Genomic DNA, 27,253 nt, shown 5'->3' with positions numbered 1-27,253 from the left:
AATAAATTAGTTAGGAACACACTGAGAGTCATCAGGCATTAGCAGGATATGAATGAATTTATTCAAAATGGCTATGGTATGCCATCTGTTATATGAGAGCCTGGTGAAAAAGATACTGCCCTGTGGGGCCATACCACCTGTCAAAGTACTGGCTCTTTTGTCATCACGGAGAGTTTGTACCATGTCACTTACACCATCGAGCACACAAACTAACCCTCAATGACATCACTTACACATCCACCTTAACGTGAATAAAAATACTATTTTCCCCAAAACTAACTGTATAAAAGCTTTCCTTCACCACACTTTTTCATTCTGGAAACACTCCACTGGGATATAAGAAGAGGAAGCTGAAAAGGAGAAATATTACAAATTAAAGAGCAATTACAAACAATAGGTCTTTCATTCTCTTCAAGTGAGAAAAAAAACAAACACTTCCTGTTACTGCCTTTTAAAAACCAGTAATTATCCCACAACTTTTCAGAATAAATAAACCGACAAGGTATTTCAAGGCTTTCTGAAAATGGAAATCCAAGGGCTAATTTTGAGTAACTTATGAAGAATCTTTTTCCCCAAGTGAATTGTCTTCAAGAATCAGTAAGCAAAACCACCTCTGGGATTCATTCAGACTGTTCTTATACAGGTTCATTTTCATCCCCATTCTGTTCAGGATTGTGTGTCCATTGTTGCAACCTGAACAGTTTCTTGCAGGGGAAAATAAAGAGCATATCAGTGTGTGGGGGAGTTGTTTTTATTAAAAAGAAACCAAAGAAAACTTATTCTCCTCCTTCCACTTTGCAGTTTATTTCTTCTATCCATTCTTTTTATCTTGTCTGTGACTCAATCGCATCTATGGCCTTCCGCTCTATCACCAATAGATAATAACTGCTCTCTCCGTCCTCAAGTCTGTTTAGCTACTCTTCTACTTAAGTACCTATAGCAGTAAAAACATCTGGGTTAGCTCCTACTTACCTACTGCTTTTACCGCAGTCTAGGTTTCTGCGATTAGAAGCTTAATTTTGTAGAAACATGTAAAGGCTAAAAGAGTCATAAACCTAGCAGCACTCTGTGCAACACACCAGTTCTACCAAGACCACCCGTATCAAAGGTATAAATCTCACACGCTCATGCTTTACACTTCAGTGAGAATCTTACCTGAATTTAGAGTTTCAAATAAGAATTGCAATCATGAACCATTTGTATAGTTTGCATTTCCAAAAAGAAAAGGGAAGGAGGATAAGGGGAAAAAATAATAAAAGATATTAAGCTCCATTTTATTCTAGTCTTCTATGTTAAAGTGTCATCGTGAATAAATATTAAAAGAACAATAGTGACACAAGACAATTATTTGTAGATTTCTTCCTTTTTAGCTACAGCTTAATTCTGTTTTCAAACTTATTCTAAATCAACGGTAGGTAAAGATTCAATTCTTTGTGCTGTCACTGAAACCAAATAAACTGTTTTCTTAAGTATGGCTAGGAACTATCATTATTTTAAAGCTTTTGTTTTTTTGTGAAGCAAAATATATCAAGACTCATCAACTGCCTATAGTAGTTCTGGTTGCGGCCAGAATCATCTCTGAGACTTCCCCACATCCTGTTTTTGTTTTATAACAACATTTAACTTTAATAGGAGCAATCAGATTTTTTCCCATAAAAAGCAACTGAAGTTGTAAAACAATTACAGAAGTTGATACAAAGGCTTTCTGACTAGTCTTGAAACAAAGGCAAGGACAGAAAGCACACAATTACAAGATAGCCTCTCTAAAACATGTGGCTTATGCTAGTAAGATTACAAGCTGATCAAAAAAAGATACAAGTATTTAACTATTTTTTTCTTTCTTCATATTTGTATCTCGAAAATCATTAGAATTTATGTGGAAGCAACCGCTTAATGCTTGCCTCTTAATATTTATTTTCAGAATTACATTTGTCCTTGATTAATAACATGCACAAAGTGAATGTATTCTCTCTCAAACTAAACTATTGTTTCTGTCACTCAGGCAGGGTTTAAACTGGCAGAATGCACCCTGTGATGTTACCAAAGAAACACGACAGAGGATTGTCTCAGACTTCAGCGATTAGGAAGCCTCTCACCTACAAAACTGAATACTGTTGTTTTTACTGAGGAAAAGAGACCCGACTTCTACAGTTCAGTCTTTCACTTGGACCTCTTTCCACTTCTAAAACTGAGCTCTGCCTAAGATTTTGAGCTCTCTCAATATTTAGCCTAGTTTGGCAATTACTTTTAAGATGAATCTCAAAATCAACATACGAAACTGACTGCTTGTTCATGCTACCTACAACAGATGGGGTCTAGACCCGATGACTTAAAGTAGGACTGGAAGAGACTGTGTTGAGGAGGAAATAAAGTGCCCAAGACAAAGATTGTATTCTTTGTTCAAGGAATGTTAAGTTGTCGTAATATAAAATTCTAAATATGCAACACTAGGTTAGACAATTTTAAGAAATAAGCTACAGCGTAAATTATAAACCAGTAAGAGAGGAGGGAATCACAAGGAAGAAGTGTGTTTTATGTTTTGGGTTTTTCTTTTCTTTTTTTTTTTTTTTTTTTGCTAAGGCTATAATGGCTGTTGGTTAAAATTGAAGTCATTCAGACACAAAAAAGTGAGCAAGATCACACTCAGCAGCAGAAATATGAATTAACATGTTGGGCTCTTCCAAATGCATCTGTATCAGTTTATAAAAAAATCTATACATATAGTATAAAAAACTATCACAATTAAATTAACCTAATCATCTTTTCCTACATTTTAATAAAGATCTCAGTATTTTTAACATAGAAATAGCATTAACTTTGGTCCAGGAAAATCTTCAGTTTCACTACAATTTCCATTAAAATGAAAACAAAAAATAGAAGTGGCTTGCTTCGTTTAAAAGCTAGAAAAAGAACGTGTTTCCTTCCAGCCGTAAAAAGATAATGATAAACAAGCAAGATTATGAACATTCACTGTGAAACTGTAAAGTTTATTAAAAGTCAAATTCTTAAATCTCAAGAACTCTTAAAATACTTTTCCCCCCACTCTCTGCTTTGCTCCCCATTCAGAGAGTTAGCAGAGAAACAACAAGTTACAGACAGTGAAGACTCTTCAAAAGCTTTGGCATCTGGAAAATAAACAGCAACTTTCCATGGGAAATCCATGGGAAATCCCCAGTACAATTTGAGTTTAAGAAATGTTAACTTACCCTGCTCATAGAATCAAAACATTTTCTGACCAACGATTCAACATCATTAGGCCTATCTTGAACATTTATCCAGTCTAACAGAGACACATTGAAGGAAGGCTGATCATCGTCTCTCAATTCTACTGATGTTTCACTGTCCTGGACAGCAGCATTTTGACTGGGTTCCTTATCTTCTTTTACATTTTCAGAATCTGTGCCATCCAAAGCTGACTGTTCAACTGACTTGCAAAATGAGGCTAGCATTGATTTATTGTTCATTTTAGATACATCAGAATAAAGCACCAGTTCAGCAGATTTCTCATCCTCAGTTTCTTCACTTTCTGCCCCTCCACGCGCAGCTGAAGAATCCAGTCTTCCTAAACATTCTCTGTAACTATGTCTTGTTAGGCACTCCAGCAGGGGTATCTTGGCCATGACAGACACAGCAGAACCCAAGCTTTTTTAAAAAGGGTAAAAAAAAAAAGGAGCCATCAGTACCTAGAAGCTAACACTGCATAACAGTCTATGTGCAAGCTACCTCTAAAGTACTACTTGCATCTTTTAAAACTGAAACGTTCCTTATAACATATATACAGTTTATATGAATTTAAAGTTTGCATGAGTTATTTAACTATATTTTCAAAAATACTATATTCAGTACCAGCATCCTGAGAGGAGGCTAAAGAAGTTACTACAATTTTTGTTCTCTCCAACCGCTAAACATGAACTTCTAAAATTCCAAGTCAACTTATGGTTATAATACAATGAAAAAAATAAAAAAAAAAAAAAAGTTTGATAAACTGAGGCCTATCAATTTTTTTTTAAAATCCAATTGGGACTTTTTGTTTGCATTCTGCATGGATACCAATGCTTATTAGCAGTGGTCTGGTGTGCTCTAGATGATTACTTTCGCAGAGTTTGAATAGTTTCTATATAACTGGGACGTATGGAACAATGAAGTTCAACTTTTAAGGTAATCCATATTCATACTTTATTTCTTTAAGCATCCAACAACAACTTATATTCTATTAGGCAAATTACAGATAGAAAAAAACCATAATACTATAGTGTCCACAAAGATTTCAAAGGTTTTTTTGAAGTAATAGCCATAATTTGTAAGATATAAGAACACACAAAGATAAAATTTGTCTTTTATATAACTTTAAATAAGCTTCATGTTTTATTCTCAACATAGGTCATCATTCTTAACAGCTGCTTTGGTGAATTAAAAAGTAATTAAACTAGAAGTGCAAATATTTATTTAAAATATTCTGTTTACTGTCTGAATTTATTATCTAACTACATCTAGCGCACATTTGGAAGGACTCCAACTCTTAAACAGCTGTTCATTTATGAGCTTATCTTCCATATAATTCAATACATGCTTCTGTGTGCTAATGAGTACAAAGAAAAGCGTCAGCTAAAAAATGACTGATGTAGAACAAAATATGTTCTCAGGGACATAAAAATCAACGCATGCTTGATTAATTAAAACTAGCAATAGACATACAAACTAAAAAAACAAAAAATTGTTAAATGCAGTAGCTTTGGAGATTGAAGTTTAATGGCAAACCTACTGTGTAAGTTTCAACTTGATATCATCTATGGACTGCAAATAGCTTGAATATACATTTTCAAACTTGAAAAGTAACTTTTGGTAAGAGTATGTACAGTCTTCCAAATTGGCCATTATGGCAGCCCAGCCTTGGTGCTGAAGATGTTCATCATGTACGAGACCTTCACAAAAGGAGCAAAGCTTCTTAGCAACCTCATACATTTCCTGCAGAGAAAACAAACAAAAATACAGAAAATTCAAACCACTTCAGACAGATTTTTAGAGTTTTATATTGCTACCACAGCGAAGCGAGATACTTAAAAAATGAAACATAAAAGTGTTAAAAGATATACAACTTTTTGACTAGCATAACTTAAAACTTCAAACAAAAACATCCAAACACCTCCCACTTTTATGTGAAAGATTAACAGATAGCAAAAAAGATTATATAGATCATTAAGAAATTTCTTTCTTCAAAACAGAGATGAAAGTTGCAATTCCAAAAAACCCTTATCAAATTAAATACTGCTAATATAAAACATTCAGTGCATACATACATGAATAATAATGCCTGTAGTATTCTGATGGAAAGAGCTGGCAAATGAGGTACATTAAAAAGAAACAAGCAAAAACTCAAAACAAGCTAATGAACAGCAGCATCACCCAACTGAAGGACAGATTAATTAGATGCAGGGAGAGAGGCATGAGGGCAATGGCACAGCAGATGTAATTTAAATCTTCCACTGATTAATAAACCATCTGCAAGAAGATGAGTAGCAGTAAAAAACGCCAACAAAACTCCAAGAACACACCCTGAAACTTGGTATTTCCAAACCACTTTCCATTAAACAACTGGATGACACAACGTCATTTAACTGCTCTAAACGGGTTAGAATTTTATAACCACCTGACTTGGTAGAGTTAAACCAGAGAGCTGGATAAGGCAAGTATCATTTCCTATTAAAAGGGGACTAACAACAGTGACCTACTACATTTCTTAACTTTGAAGTTTTAACTACTAGTAAAAGTAACAGAATAGCTATTTTTAAGTTTACCAATTCAAGACAATACAGCACCAAAATGGAAAAAAGTAAAACATAAGTCTTATGGTAAATTCTCCAGATCAAAACCTTACAATAACATACTACACTGTAAATATTCTCCAAAGTATACCTGTATGTTTGGTGTTAGTATCTACCTACTCCCCAAGAAAGTATACTACCTTTTGTACGTCGTACATACTGTTAAATTATGGTTGAATGCATAACTTTCTTTTGTCAATGTAAACGTGAGAAAGCCATGCATAGAGAAACAAGATTTTTAAACTATTCAAACATAGTGAGAAAGCAGTGTTAAAATCCCAACATCAGCATATTGTAAAACGCATTTGTTGCTGATCATATGTCATACGGCACATACACAAAAACCTTAGAGCCCAACAATGACAGCTTATCTTCACAAAAGTAAATACAAAATTGTAGATCATTTTATCAAAACATTTCCAAATTTATTGCTAAAATCTAAAAGTTAGGAAATCCCCTCCCCCCCCCCAAAAAAATAAAAAATTCAAGCCTCGTCTCCAGCAGCATGACAAAATTCCACTGCCCTTCCAATACTGGTATTTAAGCTACCAGCAGATAAAAAAACTAATAGGTAAATATATCTATACATTCAATTTCAAGAAAATCAAAAGCCATTGCAAGTCTCTATCACTTGGCAGTAAAGATGCTATATACCCTTTGTTTTTTTGAACTTCATCCATCTTCTGTGCACAAGAGAAACAATTTCCAGTTTGAAAAGAGTATTTTTTTTTTCTTTCTGCAAGAGTTCTAACCTTCTAAGACCAAATCAACTGTATTTTTCCCCAAAAAGTAGCAAAGAAACCAATAAGCCAGCTGGGTCAGTGTCCAGGTAGAGTTGAAACCTGCAAGTGTTTACCTCAAGACTGTCTCCCATCCCCCTGTACAAACACACATGCAAAATAATGCAATATTGACATGTTGAAAATTTTAGTATTTACTTAATTTTTGTATACAAGTTACTCAAAGGCAATCTCCATAGGCTATGAAAAAGAAGAACTGCTGTTTCCTCAAATAGCATACTGAGAATCAGAGAGCAGGCTACTTAAGCCCAAGGTATACTAAAAGATTTATCAAAAAGAATATGAAGCTGAGAGGGCAACCAAGTGTCCCCATTCCAGGGTATGCCTCATGAATGCAAACAAGCAGTTTAGTTTCAACCCACAAACACTACTTCATTCAGAAACTCAACCTCACTCCAAATTTCTAGCAAGAATCCCAAAAGTGAGAACATATGCAAAAATACACATCAGTTTGAAGACTAAAACAATGCAACTCATCTACAAAATCAGGACAGATCTCAAACTTTTTAAGCAGTTCCTTCTACTGAGTATCAGGTTTACAGACAAAAAATAAGACTGAACTTCTCCCACTGTCAAATAAAAGTGTTTCTTTTTAAGTCCCGGGTACAGGCTTTTGTTGGTTCTAAATCAGGAACTTGTCTCTGCAGTCTGACTCCTAGAAAACTTAAGGAGCAAAAGGACAGCACTTCCTAGCATCACAGCTTAATATGTCTTTAGTTTTTAGAAAACACATACCAGAGGAGCATTCTAATAGGTGACAAGCTCTATGATGCAACAGAGACAAGCCCACAAGAACCACTATATAAAAAAAGAAGTACCTGTCATCTAAAAAAAATAGGTTCATTTAGCACCTCTTCTAATGACCTACAACTCCATTGTATGTACACTGGAGACATGAACATTAAAACAAAATCCCATTATGTAATTGGTCATAAGTATGATATTGACAGACAACAACAGTTTTTTTCTGAACTATTCAGAGCTCAAACTGAACTAGTATTGAGCTCAAAATTCCTCAAGATGAAAACAGTTAAGTTTCAAGAAATGGATTCTCAAGGTATCAAGTACTCTGTTCTCAAGGTAACCTTTAAGCCAATATACTGTATGCCAAAATGTATGAACAGTGACATGATAGTTTCAGGATACATATGTAAGATAATACAACAGAATTCCATATTATAATCCTCCCAAAGTTATTTCTACAGGTGTATCCCAATTAGCAAGAAATTCTCTCTTGGTGGGTGGTGGAGAGAGAAGAGGTACTATTCTGTCTGCATGGATAACCTGACCACAGTTAAAGTCTGCAAGAACCTTGTACTCCTTTTGATATCAGTTTCCTAAGGCAGTATCACAAAATAAGTATTACGTTCAACTAGAAAAGAACATCACTGAATTTACTGAGCTCAAATAGAAGGTTGTAACAAAGTTCAAACCACAAAGAGTAACTATTTTTCCACCCATCAGGACTGTGTCAGTCAGATATACTAAGCAGATACAAGTGCAGGGTGCAAGAATAGTATGTTAAATCATTATTTTCTTTTTTTTTAACACTGCAGAAAGAAGAAGAGAAGAAAACACTGTTTCAGTCAATCCTGTAATCCTGCATTCAAAACATGAGGGCCGGAAGCAAGATCAGAATAAAGCAGTGAAAGATTTTTGCTTCCTTCAGAATATTTGTTACTAGTCAAAAAATGTTTTGTATATAACTTAAATGCAGTTGAGAAATTTAAGATCTACATATTTACTTTTTCTACCATTCCATCACTACTGAAATGCACCTTCATGTGAGTGGGCTTGTTCTTCCTGCTTTTTCTACAGATAGCATTTTGAGGGAGACATCCTTGAGCTAGCTGAGAAGATCAAGACCATTCTACTTCACATAACCAGGATGTCTGCATCTAGAGGAAAATTGAACAGTCCTCTACTAAATGAATCAAGTCTTAAAATTGAATTATTTTAGGCATATAAATGCAACATATGTTTTAACACTTCTCAGTAAGTTGCCAACTCCATAGAAAATTGAAGTCTGCTAGTCATAGACTTGCTTTTGTCACCAATTTTTCACAGATCCTCTCAGCAATACTCGTAGATACCCAATGGTTTACAGAAAAAATGTTGTGCCAGAAAAACAAAACAAACAAGAAAGTCACAATAAAGACTTTGGTTGAGTTGCAGAGCTAAGCCCATCTTACCCGGATATACCAGGGGTATATAACACGTAGTTCCACCATACCACTGGAACCCGGACCTCGAGAAACATCACAGTCAATAACAAGACGAGATGAACTCGGTCTAATCTTAACCTGCCAGTATGTTGAATAGTAAATGAAGGCATCTTAATTTCATAACGGTCAAGAAATTCACAGGCCCATCAGAAAGATTTTATCTGTAGCCAGGTGCTTTAATAGAACATTTATTTGGAATTATTTTCTGTCATCGTAACTTAAGTTGATTCTTCTAATTATAATTACTTACATTTAGTAAGTTTGAACCAGTTTTATCAAGAGAGGCAAAAAAATCCCACTAAGTGCATGTTACCAAAAACAGGTAAAATGTTCCCCATCAATTTCAAGACTGTCCATGCATCATACTGTCCTAATTCTTCTCATCTGAAGGAGAAAAAAAAGTAATGGAAGTATGGTTTGTCTAAAGTACTCCTTGAACTTACCTCTAAAGAACAAAAGTTCTCAGGAAATGCAGGGTTCTTTCCATTTTCTACAATCCTGTGGTAAAAGGAAATAAGTCAAAGTCCTCTATTGCCATGTATCTGATTCTGTATAAAGGACTCCTTACAGGTTTCAGTCACCCTAGGACCAACCTCAGGCCACCAAAAAGGATCCTTGAAAGTAAAATTTATACACACCCATACAGTACAATAGAGTAAATGATTCCACAAAAGGTGGTGTCAAAGCTAATATCCTCAATTCATATACCTCAAAATAAAGTATCATTAAGTTACTATATTAACCACTTCCCTAGATTTCACTTTTTAAGACCTTTAATTGGAACACCTAAGTTCACTGGAACGGAGACTTAAAGAGATTTCACGGCAATTGCTTTTCTCCACATTAGACAGTTGATTATTCCATTCTTCCCTTTAGATTTTGGAATTTTGGCCAATTTTGGTCACATTCGTCCACACAGTTCAGGACTTACTACATACTGATGAAATAAATAATTTTCAAGTATAACAGACTCAAACTATTCACAACTTAATGACTTATTTCAGTCCTGTTTTCTTCAGCTTTACTCCTGCCTTCATTAGCTGGCTACCAAAAGTAGGATAAGACAAATGGCAGATTTTTACCCCTGAAAAAGAGTACTGAGATGGTAACGCAAAACACTACAGCCAGTGAATCAAAACAAGGTATAAAATAAATGTCAGCTTCCAGTAGCTTGATTCCAAGTCATCTGAGTCATCTTCCTCAGGGAATTTTGTAAAAACAGTTCTAGCTACAAAGACCAAAGTGAACCAACTGCTAAAAGCAATTCCATCTTCATTCCACCCAGTTCATACTACATTAACAGAACATGGGAGAGGTCACTGATGCTATCGAGTTACCAACAAGTTACAGAAAAGTCTGGACTTCTGTGGATGAGCTGGAGGTGTATACAACCACTAGACTAATAATTTAACCAAAGAGAATGAAAACTAGCAATTTGGCCAGCCACACAATTGTGACAATGCTAAACAGTAACGTTCTTTAAGAAACTTTTCCAGACGGTCTCAGAGCAGCCTTATAGTCAAAGTGAAACTGTTAAAACTGCAGATACACAGCTGCTTTAGGTGGCAGGATATATTTCTTAGCTAAGTATGATGAAGCATTTGGAACTAAATCTACACACTAGGACTACAGTCATGGTTTTAGGTGACCAAATGAAACAATCATGCAATTTCTCATCCTCAGAAAAGTAAACTGACTGGAACTGACAGTTTGACAATGATGGCAACCAAGTATGACAAGAAACGCGAAATGCATCCACTAATAAAAAGTGCAGGTTTCCAACATCCTCCTTCTGGGACAAGTAACAAAAAGAACTTCAGTTAAATTGATTAAAAATAAACAAATAAACAAAAAACCCCACCCTTTTTCAAAAGCTACATTACCAGAAATAAACTGCATTTTAGCAGCAGTGGTAAAAGAACAAAAGATTAGTCAAGATTAACACAATGTAGCTTACTGCACAATGCACTGTGTGGAAAAGAGCTTGTCTTCTCATAAGCTGGTGTGTATATGAATTTGTGCTAACGCTCTGCACCTCATTGTCCACATACTGCAGCTCAAGGCCAAAACTGCTGAAGTGGAAGAGAAGAGGGAAGCTAGGCTACTTATAAAAGGCAAGCTGTAACACTTCAGGCACAGGCATCTCACAGCTAAATTTTTAGTCAAAGAGAAGCCAGGATACCGAGACATAAAGCGAAAATAGGCTTAAAAGGCTATTTTAACTAGGATTTAAAAGCCAAGTCAGTAGATGCAACACACACTGAACAACAGGTTTGTGCAGAAAAGTCTATAAAACAGAGGCATTGCTACATTTGACAAAAGCGAGGACAAGAATTTCAGTTTCATTGGTAAAGGAAGAAGTTAAGATCCCATATGTAGCTTTTATAAAGCTATTAAGTCTTTAAACTATGAATTTTATATAATGAATGACTCTGGCCGAAAACAAGAACTGAGAAAATCTGAATTGAGGTTAAATTCATGAAAGACGGACAAATTGGCAGTATCTTGACATAATAATGATGGAACAGCAGAAAACCAAATAGGTAGTAATAAACTTGACACAGGAATGATTTTTGGTTAGGAGACATTAAATCTAAAAAAGTTTTATATAAATTAGTGAAATCAGTTTCAATCAAAAAAAAAAGTACACATTCCTATTCTCACACAAAATTACAAGAATACAAATGCTCCTTCCAGTAGGATCGTACTTCAGGCTTCTAGCTCAGGAAAAAAATATGTTTACAAACAACAAGATTAACCAAGTTGTTTAAAGTCATAAAAGCAGTTGAGCTATTTCGGTGACAATGACTCACTTATGTAGGCATAAGTGAGACGCAAGTCAAGAAGAAAATCATTCCACTTATGTTATGAAAAACGTTACAGTTCTGCACTTTTTAATGCGTCTTGCTTTAATAAATCGAAAGAGGAAATAAGCGATGATGTAGCAAAATTTATTCACATTTCCTACAGACTATTTCTTTTAAGATTAATTTAAGCTGTAACTATGCTGTTAAGTTTAACACAGAGAATAAAACTATTTACCCAAATCCCAAAATTTGAGCCATCAGTAAAGCAGGAAAGAGACAGGGGTACCACTGTGAACTAAAAGATGACTTTCGTTCAATTTGAACAGTAATTAAGGATATCAGAAAATGACAAAAAATGCAGGTAGCAAAAGTAAAATCTAAACCAATGCTGATCAGCTATGGCTGCCCCATTTAACAAAAGTGAGATAAAAATAAGATCTTAGACAGGCAAAATAAATGGAGAAGAAATAGAGATATGGACCAAGGAAAATATTTGTTAAAGAAGAGTCTAGAGCACTTTTCATGGTAGAAAAATATTGTAAAAGGCCATATACTAGTGTATACAAAGTATGGATCAGAAAAAGTGAATCAGAAATACCTGTTCACTTTCTCCACAGTACAAACAGAAAAGCTCAAAATCGGGTGAAAGAAAAGGTGTGGGTCAGTGCGCCTTTCACATAATTCACAAGTCACAGATACATACAGTGGAAGTCAGAGATACTGAAAGACTGACTAAATTCAAAAGTTTCGAGGCTGGTTTAGAGTGAGGTAATGATTTCAATGTTGGAAATCTTTTACACCCCAAAACATCTATTATCTTCCAGATGAAAAGAAACCGAGTTTCCCTATTTGTAAAGTACATGCACAGCATGAGCTATAAGAGCTAACCAAGAGGTCTGAACAGACGTACCACAAGTTAGCAACATCTCCCAAGCAACTTAACACCGTAAATTCACAACAGATGCAAATGCTGAACTCTCACAAAATAACTCCATTTTGCAAAAGTTATCTCAAAATGTAAGATGCAAGTTACAAACCTAACCCACTTTAACGTATACCTTGTCACAACCCTCATTCCTCCATTGCTTACTGCCTCCTATTAAGTAGGATTATAAAATTATACTGTATTCTCTGAACAGAGCACAGATGAAATTAAATAGAAACCAGCAGGTAGTATGCATTACTTGTTTTTTTTTTTTTTTTAAATACAGTTACATGGTAGTGTTACTTATTGTTGGCAAGAATAGGTAAGATTTTAGACTATGAGTAACACTTTAGATTGTAACTATCATTCTCCTGACACAAAGAATTTTTACCATATACTTAACAATTCTGCCATTCTCTAAATAATTACAGCCAGTAAAACTACTCAAAGTACTGTAATTTTGCTTCTACTAATACAAGTTAGCACCTTTTATTCATTTAAGAGGGACAAACCCAGAACCTCTCTAATGCAGATTCTTCACGCACATTTTGCAGGAAGTCTCCTGCATAGTATGCTCAGTGTGGCTTTGAATGCATCATTCTCACTACTCCAAAGGTTCAGAGCCTCCCTACCTCTCTCCAGACTTTCATTAATACTGAGAAGGATTAATATCCTATGTTCCCTCTTCCTCCCAGCCCAGAAGCTTATGGTGAACCCTGTTCTCAGTCTTCACTCAGTTTTTTCTGAATTACCACTTAATATGCTTCAAGAAGACATTGTGGAAAAACTCCTTTAATGTAAACCTCCCTGGTACACCTGAAAGCACGACAGTGTATTTACCAATCTTTCATCATAAATGATATTTCAGTATCATCTCCCCGACCTCCCAAAGAGGAGCATAACACAGAGCCTACGATTTTCGAAAATTTAAAATCTCTGATAAATGAATCGCAGGTAAGAAGGTATACCAGATTTAAGAATATCACTCTCTAACTAGCTTCTAAATAAAACTGAAGCGTTTCACAAAATAAACTACTATCACTGTAACCTTTTTACAAGCTGGGAAGAACTGGAAGAGGCAAGAAGTGGGGTATAAGCGACAATTTTTTTTCAAGATCAGCCTGCAGGCTAAAACCTCCATTCTTCTTAAATCCTTGTTTAAAGATCTTTATATTATTAGGGAAAGAAGATTAGTATTTAAACAGATCCCACCGAGTATGAAAGACTTTTTTCTTGAAATCAGCTAGTGGGTTACAATCAGTCTCTCTAGGTTAACATTGTAACTCCAGTTAGCCAATAAAAGGTATACTCTTAAAGTTCCTGTGTGGCTAATTTAGGAAATGCAGGCTTCCCTAACAGAAGGGGGCTTGCCACCAAAACAATTCAGTCAAGATCTAAATAATTAATTTTAAAATAGAAAGACTGCAGTGAACTAAGGCTTGCTCTACATATTAATACATCCTTCAAAAATCAAGGGGAAAAGAGAAGGTAGCGCTAACAATTATTTTCTACTCAATCAAAATGTTAAATACTTAACAGAAGTCAGTCTTGCTGATTTTTATAATGGCCTCTTCACATCTCACAAACAATGGCTTTAAATATAATACTTGCAGTCTCCGTGGCTGAAAGCAGAATTTTCGTGTTTCCCTTAAGGAGTACAAAGTTTCCTACTCCTAGCTGAATGCACATCAATATCCACTCTTCTCAGTAGAACAGTCATATCATTCACAGATAATTAATAACTCAAGACCCTGTCTACTAAGTCAGCAACAACTGTCAACAGGTGTGGGGGAAGGAAAAAAAAAAAAAATCAACTAGCCTCAGGATAACCCTTGCCTAAAAATCAGACAATATGTCAGCGTCAGATTATTCAGCTTACTTTTCGCCAGATGACAGGCAAGGAGACCAAGGAGGGGAAAAAAGGATTATGTGAATACAAATCCACTGACTCAGCACTTTTCACCAACTTCACGTGTACAATATTAAAAATCAGTCATTCCAAATGTAAAATATTCTTTTGGACTGCACTGAAACCGTCACTGAAATTGAGAAAACTTACTGCCAAGACAACATATAAAACCATACACTAGTACTTATTTTTTGCCAAGGGCTACGCATACCTCTTCCACCACACCCAGCCCATGGAAGTTCAAATAATGTTTTGAGACATTAGCAATGCTTAATGCACTTATAATATAACATCTGAAAAGGAAAATGAGGCAGTATTTCCTCATATGAAAGAAAGGAATCAGTTCAGCTGTTGAACAGCATATATACTATGCTCCTGAACATACAACCATTCATATGCACACTCGATCCATTATTACCCTTGATGAGGGCAATATAGTTTCCCCTATCAAAGTAATGCAGAGATAGCCAAATTGAAATTCCGGAAAGTTTGTTTTCTGTGTAAATCACTCAATGATTAAAAAAAAAGGATGAAATTTTGGGAAGCAGGAGCTTAGTTTTATTAACTTTTGTTGTTTAGATGTGTAAAACAAAACGGAAGCTCAGACAGGTACTTCTGAAAACTATGTGGCCAATTTTCTACTTTATAGAATCACAAACTGGTTGAGGTTGGAAGGGGCTTCTGGGGATCATCTAGTCCAACCTCCCTGCTCATGCAGGGTCCTCTAGAGCGCGTTGCCCAGGATCACGTCCAGGCAGGTTCTGAATATCTCCAGGGAAGGAGACTCCACAACCTCTCTGGGAAACCTGCTCCAGTGCTCTGTCACCCTCACAGTAAATATTTTTTTCCTCATGTTCAGGTGGAAATTCCTGTGTTTCAGTTTGTGCCTGTTGCCTCTGTCCTGTTGCTGGGCACCGCGGAGAAGAGGCTGGCCTGATCCTCTTGACACCCTCCCGTTAGATATTTGCATACATTGATGACATCTCCTCTCAGGCTTCTCTTCTCCAGGCTAAATAGGCCCAGCTCTCTCAGCCTTTCCTGGTATGAGAGATGCTCCAGTCCCCCCATCATCTTCGTAGCCCTCTGCTGGACTCTCTCCAGTAGCGCCACGTGTTTCTCCTACTGAGGAGCCCAGAATTGGACCCAGTCCTCCAGGTGAGGCCTCCCCAGGGCTGAGGAGAGGGGGAGGATCACTTCCTGCGACCTGCTGGCAACACTCTTGTTTTAAAAATGTCTACAAAGTAACATTATGCCCTGTTTTTGCCTTGAGGTAGACTAAAGACTCTGAAAATAAGGCAGAGCATTAAGGCAAGAGCCCAAAACAACTAGATGCCATAAATATATGCTTTCACAAATCGGTATTACCATTTACTTTTGAAAGAAATGGTGAAGATACTTAAGAGGCAAGCACTTTTCAATACCTACCTTGAAATGACATAGATTCCCAAGAATGTATCATCACTTATATGACATTTTTCCTGTCTTTTGAACAAACTATTTCAACATTTCTATCAAGTAACCCCTCTGACATACAAAAAGGTTATTCTTCTTCGGTGTGTAAGTGCAGTAAGAATTTACTTACCACAGCAAGCTGTGTCCGTGATGCTACTGTATGAAAAACTGCAGGCATCATTAGAGATTCTTCTACTTTTAATTCCATCTCATTCTCTGCAGAAAATGTAGTTTTGGGGATAGCTGGTGGACGTTCACACAAAATCATTTCTTTGTTGAATAAAAAAATTGGATTGGTGTCCTATGCTCAAAAAAAAAAAAAAAGCAAGCCAAACACTGAGTAAATGCAATATAATTTTAAAATAAAGCCAAACATTATGTAAATGCAATACACTTTTCGATCACCAATTATTCCATCATGTGCATAATGTGTCTTCAGAACATGTTGCAATCTATATGTGTAAGCTGAATGCCTTAAAGTCAGTTTCACCAAAAAAGACCAGCAAACACAATACACTACAAATGAATATTAAAAATACTCTATTAGTAACAGTTTCTTCTTCTGTGATTTACAGAAGAACGCAGTATGTACTTACTGTTCCAGCACTGTAACTACAGACTCTTCTGTCTGGTGACATACACTCTCCTCCATTGACAACCAGTACCTGGTGCTGAATAGCAATCTTATACTTTGTTTGAATTGCATGTTTCAGGTCAGCGACACTGGAGAAAAGAAAGGGGTGGGGGAATGTGGAAGGGAAGAAGAAAACAGTATGGACACCTTATTTTCTCTAATTTTATGTATTCCTGTTATACAGACAGGTGTCTTGTCTGTATCAAAGTAGAAATTCATTTCTTTCATCTATTGCATTTCTAGTCCCCATAATGACAAACTTTAAGGTTTTGCAAGTGCTACAATTAGTTGCATGCTGGATACCCAGCCCATGAGCCATCAGTTAAAGGAGGAGTTCCTCTATGGAGCTGATATAGTATCAGCAATCTTCTTCCAAGAAGATCTGATAGAGTGCTGAAATTCTGGCTTAAATCAAATCAAGTATTTAGAGTAACTGTAGAGGCTGTATTATGCTCTTTGAATATTTACTTTATGAACACACAATAGTTGACTTATTGAAACTGTAGAAGACAAGAACAAGAGCATTTAATATTTTTATGCATTATGCAAACAATTTCACCCAATCAATTCTGATTGATTTACTATATATAAAGTGCAATGACAGAATATTAGACAATCCATATGCATGCAACAAATGCATGCAAATATTAAACACCAACACAGAAATGCTACTTAGAAAATAAAGATCAATTACCTAAAATAACTATGATTCAATATGACAGCATGAATTCACTACAAGCACCTCATGAGCACAAGCTTGTATTCACTAGCTGTGTTAGAGTAAACTTCACTTATCATCCCCATGTTCTTCAAGAAGATAGCTTGGCCTTTCAATTTACTAAGAGATAGGCAAAGAGCCTGAGAAAAAAGTTAGTCCTGCTAGAGAGCAAGTCTCTCCAGACAGACAGAATAAGTTACACAGTTCAAGTGAAGAGTCTTGCATTTTAGGCAGTTTATCCATGAGTTGGAAGGCTTCTTTCTCAAGAACTGCCAGATCACGGAAGAAATCAGCACACATAGCCTGTTAGGTACACTGAGTGGCAGTTCAGATGTTGCCTCTCACCATGATTTAGGGATAGGATGTCTCAAAACACCAAAAAGTGCATGAGGATAATGGCACATCTACAGATGACCCAACAGTAGCTCTGAAATGGCTAAGATAAAAGACATTACTTCATGTTCAATAATATGCTGAGTGTCAGTGCACCTTGTGGAAAAACCAGTCTTGAAGGCAGCATTACGGGGCCCTGGCATCAGCATGCACATCAGCATCAACTACTTGCAACTCATTGACCACTGATAGAAGATTTAAGTCAGCAGGTTAGATTGGCTCTTGCTTGTCCTGCGCTGACCATAGCCCTATGAATCATATGGGCTATGATGATGCTATACATGGTTTACTCTACTAGATCAGAGTCCTAGATAAGAACATAGGAAAATAATATAATATGGTACATCAAGACCTCTCTAAAAGGATTACGATTGTCAGATACTTTAACGTGCAGTGAAAAAAATGTAAATAGCAAAGCTGTTGGGCTTTACTGTGAATCTGTAACACTGCTCATGCTGCAGGCAGCTGGGAGTGCAAAAGTTCATATTTTACATGCCAAATGCTGTGAAACAGTTTGGAGCTTACAACAAATGAATGACAGAACCAAGTTCTCCCCACTTTGTAGATAAGACAAAACCTACGTGTCAGTTCTTTCACTTCCGATCTAAAACACTACATAGCACATTTATGTTCTTCAGGATAAGTAAATATTGTGAGTAGAAACAGCAATTTGCAGAATTCTTTTTATGAAGGAAAAGGGAGGAGAGGCAGGAGGGTATATTTACCAGTGAATTGTTTTGAGAGAGGTCACTGCCTCACTTGTTTTCAGGGAAGTATCACAGAAGAATAAACAGCAGAACTGAATAGGGCAGCTGATACTACTTGTTTGAACTCAGTGGAATTAGACAAGCTACACTGAGCAGTCAGGAGTCTGAGCATTCAAGATCCTGGTGGCATTCCTACCAGATTTGCAACTCCAGCAAAAGAAGTTTATCTTGTTGATGAAGGAAAATTTGCTATTCCACAGGATTACATTTTCTGACATAGCATGTCACCTATTCCAAGATATAAGAAGAAATACCGCTATAATGCGGGCATTACTGCGTATACCTATATGAAGAGGACGCATATATGAAGAGCACAGAAGTGGAGTGAAAAGCAATGGAATGCAATTTTTCAAAGAACAAGAAAAATGATATTTCTTTCACAGAGCAACCATAAGTCCTGACAGAAGAATCCTTGCTCTTTACCCTTCCCATCTTAGGCTGCTCCTTCAAAGTTCAAAAAAGCAGAATACATCTTAAACATATTCTGGACAAAGTCATTACATTCAGGATGCAGGAAAGGGAGTTGTATCGTAGCAGTCTTATCTGATGCACTCTTGTTCTACCTATCTTGAAATGTCTAAGTTCAGAAGTAGCTGTGGAAGCATATACACAAATAATAAATCACAAAACCTTATAGCTGGCATTGTAAGTCATGTCTTCCACAAACAGCATGAGCCATATTTAGTAGTTTTATCAGTTGTGCGCAAGGAGGTCCTGGCAGGATGAACAGCTTAAAAAGAAAATTGATGATCCATGCATTTCTCCAAGACGATCACAGTTTTGGTGTCCAAGTACTTGATATTTTTGATGTTGCCTAACGATAGCACGAGGATCATTTCTCTCATTTCTCAACTTCTCTTGAAGCTTTGTAAGGGAAAAGACAGAGCAGACTTGCATTACCATGCCCTTCTATTTTCTTAATATTCCAGCACCCACCTAGCCAAGGAAGCCTCTTAGAATGGATGTTTTGCAAGTAGAAGTCCAACTTCCGGCCTAGAGAAGAAAGTAATTCACCTCCAGTACCTATATTAAAATCATGGAGCATGCAACACATGGAAAATATCGAGTGCGTGCGTGTGCTTTTATATATATAAACACACCCACCCATCAATTTTCTAAACAGCAGATGCTTTTTTTTTTCCCCCTGAAAATACCTAAACGTCCCTAAGCATACCTCAAAGAGATAGGTTTCTGGCTTACTGATGATGCAATTTAGTACTTCAATGTTGAAAAGAAGCAGTGTTAGCAAGAAATGAGGCACTTTTCATTTCAGAAGCTTTGGCAATGCAAAAGCAGCATGTCTAGGATCATCTAGAAAAGTAAGTGCAGCCTAAGTGCCTTTCCTTTATGGCATCAGATAACGCTAATTGAAACAGTTTTGATGCTGAGACATTGTTGATAGCTTATTATATCGTAACTTGTTTGTTTTGTCTGTAAGCACTATGTACTGCTCAAATATCTTACCCCAAGGGATTTACTTTTGTTTGTAATCCCCAACTCAGTTTTACTTGAATCTCACTCTCAACACTTCTGTAAAAGTGCCTCAGGCAACGGCTGAGCATCTTCTCTGTGAACATCTAAAAGGTGCCCATCTCAGACACTAGATACGAAATATGCATCACATATCTTCACAAATGTTTCAAAGAATGTTTTTCAATCTTGCAAGTCCTCATAAGAGAGAGCAAACATACCATGCACGTGCTCAGAAAGAGGACATGAAAACAATGCCCTTAACAGGAATTCATTAGGATAACCCTGAAATCGGTTTCTTTAAATTCACTATAAGATAAACCTTTTACAGAGGAATACTATACAAAAATGCAACTCAGTAAAGAGCACAGAAGATCAGAAGTCATTCTAATAATTTTTCCAAAAAGCATCCAAACTTAACAGTAAACTCAGCTAAGAATAGTAGGCTAATAATACCTACTTCTGATCTCACTGCCTCAGAAAGTAACAGGTAGGATTACCTAACCTTTGGACCCTTCTATGGGACCTTAAACAAGCACAACCACCTGCAAGGCATTGACAGTGCTTAATTCAAGAATCCTCAGAATTCACTAATGCAAAAAAATGAACACAGAGGGAAATCACATGGACATATTCAAAAACTGAGTACCATCTGTCCAGCACTCAGGATAAAAAAAGGTCATAAAAAACAAACAAACAGTACGTAACTAACTTCCTTACTTTTGTACAGCAAGTTCTGTGTCAAAGGTAAGGGTAGTTCCAGTGTTGACCAGAAATACATATAGCTTCATGATGATTTTTTTTTAGGTTTCTGAAGTTTATACCTTCCACCACTAAAATCATTTAGAACCTGCAAAGAAATTCAAATGTTAGCTTTACAAACGAAAGTTAAAAAAAGCATGCATTTCCTTTTGAATAAATACTTTTAGATATAAAGCAGGTCAATACATCAGCTCCCATATCCCACAGTTCTTTGCTCATTATTAAACGCGTAGGTGTTCCTCTGACCAGAAACATGGGAAAGGGAGGTCTCTACATATCCAGACGGGCTAGGAGAACACATGAAAACATACACTGAGCGGAAGGGAGGGATATGACTTCCAATTGCAGAGACCACTATCACAGATCATTATCTGCCTTTTCTCAGTTTTGAAAAGCATGTTATTAGCTCCAGATCCCGTTACTTCCAGCTGTCTTTCCCAGACTTTACAAGCAGCAGCATGGTCTATAGGTGTAAGTGTTGATCCCTTAACTCACAACAACTACAGAGTCTATTTACTGAATACTAGCCATGTCCATATTTTTTCCACTCAGATATGTGGAACATTATTACATGAAAATAGCTAAGATTATTTTTTCAAAACTATTAACTTAATTATGGGCAGATACAACCTGCAAATCTACACATTTTTCTCTGTTTTCAGCACTAATTAAAATCTGTAGCTACTTTCTTAGTTATTACTTGATCACCCTAATGGTGGCTAATAAGGCAGTGCAGTCTAATACATCAGACATATTCAGACAAGCTTCTGGATGAATGACGATAAGCAAGCCCTTGCTTTTCCATTTTACATAACAGAAGGAAAACACTGAATTGCACTGTAAGGTATTAGAATATTTAATGAATTCACATCAAAATACTCTATACATCTGAACTTTTTTTTCCTCCTCAGTAAAAGTTCCTAAGTCTATGAACAAACTTCTCTACATTAATAGAGTTGCTGCAAAAGTACAGCTAGCACTGCAGTCATTACTGCACTGTAATTTTTTTTTTTTTTTTTAAATATGGAAGGAAGTAATGGAAAGTTAAGTTGTAAAAGTTCTAGCCACTCAGGTATGTTCTTAAATCACTATGAAAATGGCTTTTTGGATTAAATTATTTCACAAGAGGTGCAAGAAGTCTCTTTCCCTGAAATAGGAACAGGACACACCCAAAGTCTATATCACTAACTTTTATTTTAAAGCCAGCTTAAATTTTCATTTGCCTCCTTGTCTACACAGATAAAAACTGATAAACCGAGAATAAAAAAAAACAACAAAAACTCCATTAAAACGGAGGGAGGAGGGGACACGACACATTCTATCAGCAGAATTATTCTGGAACGTCAAAAGAACTTTCTTTCAAGAGTAACTTTCCTGCCAACTTTTCAAGCATTAGAGGAGATACAAAAACTAGTCAAGACACGTCTGTACAAGGCTTTAGAAATCGAAATATGCCAAAAAACATCAGCAACAACAAAAAACCCAAACAATTTCATATGAATTGAGCCTTGTTGACTCGAGTAGAATTCAGGTGTGAGGACAACGGCAGTAGTTCCAATTTGTACTGGAGGAAGAGTACGCTCTGTAAACAAATTTACTGGACAGGCAAAATTGCCAAACTTCAAGAATAACTGAGCAATCAATTATTATTTAATTCTCTGGCATAACTTTTAGAATTAATCAGTCTCACAAGCACAGTTATTATAGCAACTTCTTTTCACGCAGGGTTTATGACAGTGGTCCTGGTAGAATTACAGTCAAACGTGGTAAACGCAGTATTTAAAGCGCCACCATTGTTTACCTAAAAAAAAAGAAAAAAGGTAAACTCCCCTCACTACTGTTCACCATAATCTCTCTTCCTTTCCACCACGAACAAAGTAAAAGGCTCGCATAGTACATAATTTTCATGTAATCATTAATTTGCAAATTCAAGTGGTATTTACCAGGTAATCTGGCTGGAAACCTTATTTTGTTCATGTACAAAGTGGAAATTTTAAATCGAACATCTTTTTCCTATCCTTAGCACTAAAGCTAATTCTTCAAAACAGAAGAAATATTATCAAGATCAAATACATTTATGCATCTGCCATGTATCAGTAATCTCAAACTTTTCAGCTTCATGAGGGGAAAAAAAAAGTTACCTTCAGGCACTACATGAAGCTATCACCTTCTTCAAATGCACCACGAAAACTAATGCACACATGTGCTTTACTTGATTTTGGCAACAGAGTACCATGGCTGTTCAAAATGAGAGAAGATCTGCAAAGAAAAGATACAAATGCAATTATGAGTGCCATTAAAACTTAACGATTTTATGGTCAGTTTTGTGCCTAATACACAAATCAGTGTATGTCAATACTGGAAAACCATTAAAAATAAAACAAAAAGCCCAAAAATCCATTGCATAACTAACAATGTTATCCAATTACAGTTCTGCTCTAAACTGCTACTGATTCCCCCTCCCAACAAGTTCAATTTAGAATAACTTAGTAACATTATTCAGTATTTAGAAGGGGTTAAAGTAAAGGCTCGCTTGAAAGAACTGCTTATATTTCCATTAATCAAAGGAGCATTTTTCGGAACTGATGCAAAATGCTGAGATGATGCTAAGTACAACACAAAGTCTCAAAGGGCAGAATGCGATTAAACTAAGAAGATACAGAGTAAAACAGCATTCTCACACTACCTTTTTTTTTAAACCAACAGCCTTATCTTGCCACTGTGTCCAACAGATCCCTGAAGGGAGCAACAACACTTTCCTTAACTGAAATAGTTCACCTGTTAAGCCATTTGCCTACTTTCAGCACATTCATTAGACCTTTTCATTATCAGAGGAAGAGGTTGCCGTTTCCAGCTGCTTGGCACTGTTACCCTTGCCAGGAGCTCCTCCCTCAGAACTGCTGTTTAGACTACAATGATCAAAACGAGTCAGATCAGCAAAGGTCACCTTTTTAAGCTGCGCTAGTTCATTTAACTGTTGACAGTTAAGCAGCAATGCTAAGGGAGGAGCCCCAGCAAAGGAAGGGAGAGACAAGCAGCAGGGATCTGTAACCTGTTCAGTTCAACCAGCACAGCCACGGTGAACACAGTACATGATCAAATTCTGAACTACAACAGATATTTTTCCTATCTCACTTTAGTGCCATAGCAAGCTTTCTGAGAAGATGATCAGGCACTGCAAGGGGGGATAATCCACTACTAAAAATAGAACTGCTAAAGCCCCCAAACCATTAGAAGGTATGCCTTATTTCACACAACTTACACTACTAAGCGTAAGTTTCCTATACAAACTTTGTAAGAGAGGAAACTAAATCATTTGTTTTTATATATGCATGGAACAAATTACTAACTGCCTAACACAATACTATTCAGTTTTTAAATCATCTTCCTCCCTTTTGCCTACTTCTGCATTCCTCCTATTCGAAATGCATATATATATATGAAGCAAACGAGCAATAAAAATAAGAGCAACGTGCTTAAGTAGCACCATTGGAAAACCAAAACCTGAAATGTCCTCCAACTATTAAAATCCAATTTTGCTACTGACTGTAGCTGTACTTGAGCAAGCTCAATTTAGCAATGCTTGCTTTAGATCAAAGCAATCGAAATTGCCATGAATTTAATAAAGAAACTGTTGAACACTTCAACCACAAACGAGGACTTCAACACTATAATTTCTACACTTTAATTTCTTTGAGACCATTAAGAAATTAGAAGACAAGTGTTGCTTCTTCTACCCAATACTTAACAAACAAGCTAACAAACAATCCTGAGTAAACAAAACTACACTCAAGTAGGCAATACCTCACAAATACATTTGTATGTTTGCACTAGTAGGTTACCATTCGAAGGACAGAAACAACAAAAAAAAAGAATTTACACACTCCCAAGGCCATCACAGATTTAAATGATTAGTTCTACAAACAGCGGAACTGTGTGAAACAAGGTTTCAAAAAATACATGCCTTGAAGGTTGCCTTCACCTACAAATTCACTGGTGCCTAATAAAGGCAGATTGCAGCCCTTCCTTCAGTAGAAACTACTCGGTGTCTCTCCAGAAGCCTGTTTGTATACAACACTTGTGTGGAAAGCTCTCAAAATTGAGTTCCTACATCTACTTGAACTTGACAAATTCCAAGATAAGTTGAGGGGGATGCATGAAAACCAGCCACAAGTGCTTAAGTCTCCTTTCTTTCAAAAGCCAGGTTAAAACAGATTATGATAAATAAAGCCAGCTGCATATTCCAAATAGGTCTACGAGTTCCTAGTATTCACACATATCATGTAAATCAGATCTTTCAAATTACGGGATAGAAGCTTGCATGATCAACAGCCAGAAAGTATTTTTAACAACATAATAAAAATAGCTGAAAATTTGAAAGCAGGAACTTCTATAGTAACTGCCAGAGCAGATAGAAGATGGTAGAAATTAAGTAAAAATAATGAAAAAATGAAAATACAAACAGTATACAGTTGAAGTAGAAAAAGCTTCCAGAATTCATTCAGAAGGCGTGTATCTTGCTATATTAGCTAACAAAACGCCAAAAGCATCCAAGGAAATGTTTTGCTGGCGATGAAATATTTATTTCATTACTCTATATTGTATTTAAATTGCAATACAATTACTCCATTTTCTTCACTGCACAAAAATATTGCAAACTTTTTCTCTCCAATATAAATCCTAGAACAATTCTATAATAATGTGTTGATAAATATTTGCAATGCAGTTTAGAAGTTTTGAGACGTAGCTTATTTAGTGCAGAACATGCTCTTTGCTTCTACATCTGTAAAAGGAAATGAATGTCTGTTTATAGACCTTCTCTTTCTGTAATTACAGTATAAATGTCATGGGTTTCACAGCATTCCACAAATAATCCTATGGCTACATTAACTATCCATTTCTGCCATTATGCACTGAATCACTGCTCCATTTTGACCGCCCCATTGTTCTAGAGTACAACTCTTTCCAACTTCACAAACTCAAACACCGAAATATGGCATTCAGTGTAGGACAGAGAAAACAAAATTTATGCGCACCATGTAGGTTTATAAGGGTATTACCAACTTTGCTTTAAAGCCATTAAATTTCATCTACAATATTCTGGGTTTTTTTAAATAAGTTTAAGTACTTTTTTTTGACACTCATTTTCCATGCTGCTTCTATAAACTGGTTTAACAAATCAAACCTGAACAAATCAAGTTACTGATGCACCTTTCTTTAATGACATGAATTTACACTGAATCATGTCACAGTCATGGCTTCTGTAAAATCCCAGAAGTTTAACACTCTGTTTTCTAGAACAACAGCATGCCAGTCGTATAGGCTACCTTGCTTTTAGTGTCTGGAGAAGTACTGCTTTATATCTGTACAGTAAGTGCTGTACTTATCAATGCTTCATCTCCCAGGCCAGAAAGGACCCAGCGGCTGATATGCCTCCTAGGTTTATCTCCAGGATGGAGGGGTTTCCACTCCGACAGCAGACAAACAGAACTAGCTTAACTACCTGTGCCAGCCAATACTCTCACTGTTCATTCAGAAGTCTGCAATTCCGTATCGCTAGTTATTAGACATTCACATAGCTCTTCATGAACATCATCTGTACGACTCTATTAAAGGAAGGTTCTCTTCTCTTAGCTGAGGACCAGCTGAAGCTATATTGCGGGCAATAGATGCTGTCTCCAATACAAGTCACAAATGGCATCTCTGATCACAACTGTCAGGCTTCTCACAGGAGAGGCATTGTGGACTTCCTATCCGTTGAAAAGAGCAATTCATCTGAGGCTGAGTTTCACAAGTCTGTCACACACTAAAAACTCAAGAGCTATTTCTCATTCACTTAATATCAATATCTTCAGAAACAGCTATCTTATCTGGAGTACATCTCCTCAAAATGAGGATACACCTTTATTACCTCTGGGAATGGAAAATCAGCTCCTGGGTACGTCAACTTTTTAAGCTGTCCTGCAATCCCACACAGCAAAACTTAATGTTTGCCTCAGAGATGCTGCAACCCCTGTGATTTCACCTTTAGCTCCTCTGCTTTTGGAGCAGGATTTCCTGTTTCACCGCAGCTTAGGCAACTTTAATAGACAAAGTGCTAGACTAACATAGAATGTTCCATCCACTTCAAATTGCTTTCTTCTATTTCACATTACGCAGGTCTGTCTTCTACCTCTGTTTCCCCTGCTTTGTGAGGTATCATTCTCCAAAAATGCTCCTTTCTCTTGATGTAACTGGCATACCTCACAATCAAAGGGTTTTACTAATATGTATCTCCTAATAATAATGTAATTCCTAATATCAAATGAAAAGGAGGATTCCAAGCTGAATTTAAGAGAAAAGAAAACAAACAACTTTCTTCACATTAGTCATAGTATCATCACTGAGAGTAGATCTGAAGGAGCTTTCTTCAGTACCGCAACCAATGCACCTAACCAGAAATATCTCCTTTTCACAGAGCACCACAATCATCATCATAAGAACAGACAGAATTACCTCATTATGATGGCACATATTCTTTACACTGCTGCTTTTAGCAGAAGCACCTTAGTTTCCAAATCACAGTGCAA

At 36.4% G+C, this 27,253-nt stretch overlaps 1 protein-coding gene across 5 annotated transcripts in view; it reads right to left on the bottom strand.

Moving 5' to 3' along the window:
- RB1CC1 (RB1 inducible coiled-coil 1) overlaps positions 1-27,253 on the bottom strand; it is an 83,665-nt gene that overhangs the window by 48,108 nt on the left and 8,304 nt on the right. For 2 of the 5 annotated variants that reach the window (XM_068932714.1, XM_068932713.1), the window contains exons 2-7: positions 22,826-22,943; positions 20,643-20,772; positions 16,537-16,663; positions 16,071-16,241; positions 4,763-4,965; positions 3,207-3,642 (exon numbers count right to left, since the gene is read on the bottom strand). In XM_068932714.1, the coding sequence (XP_068788815.1) occupies positions 3,207-3,642; positions 4,763-4,965; positions 16,071-16,241; positions 16,537-16,663; positions 20,643-20,713 (1,008 nt within the window). In that variant the 5' untranslated portion in view covers positions 20,714-20,772; positions 22,826-22,943. Of the gene's footprint in view, positions 1-3,206; positions 3,643-4,762; positions 4,966-9,290; positions 9,346-16,070; positions 16,242-16,536; positions 16,664-19,388; positions 19,446-20,642; positions 20,773-22,825; positions 22,944-27,253 lie in introns of those variants that run through there. The other 3 variants (XM_068932717.1, XM_068932715.1, XM_068932716.1) reach the window with 3 other exon arrangements.

The sequence above is a fragment of the Struthio camelus genome, chromosome 2 (genome assembly GCF_040807025.1).
Source record: "Struthio camelus isolate bStrCam1 chromosome 2, bStrCam1.hap1, whole genome shotgun sequence".
In the NCBI taxonomy this organism is placed as follows: Eukaryota; Metazoa; Chordata; class Aves; order Struthioniformes; family Struthionidae; genus Struthio; species Struthio camelus.
Note: the sequence above shows the minus strand (reverse complement) of the source record. Positions and strands in the feature narration are given on the sequence as shown.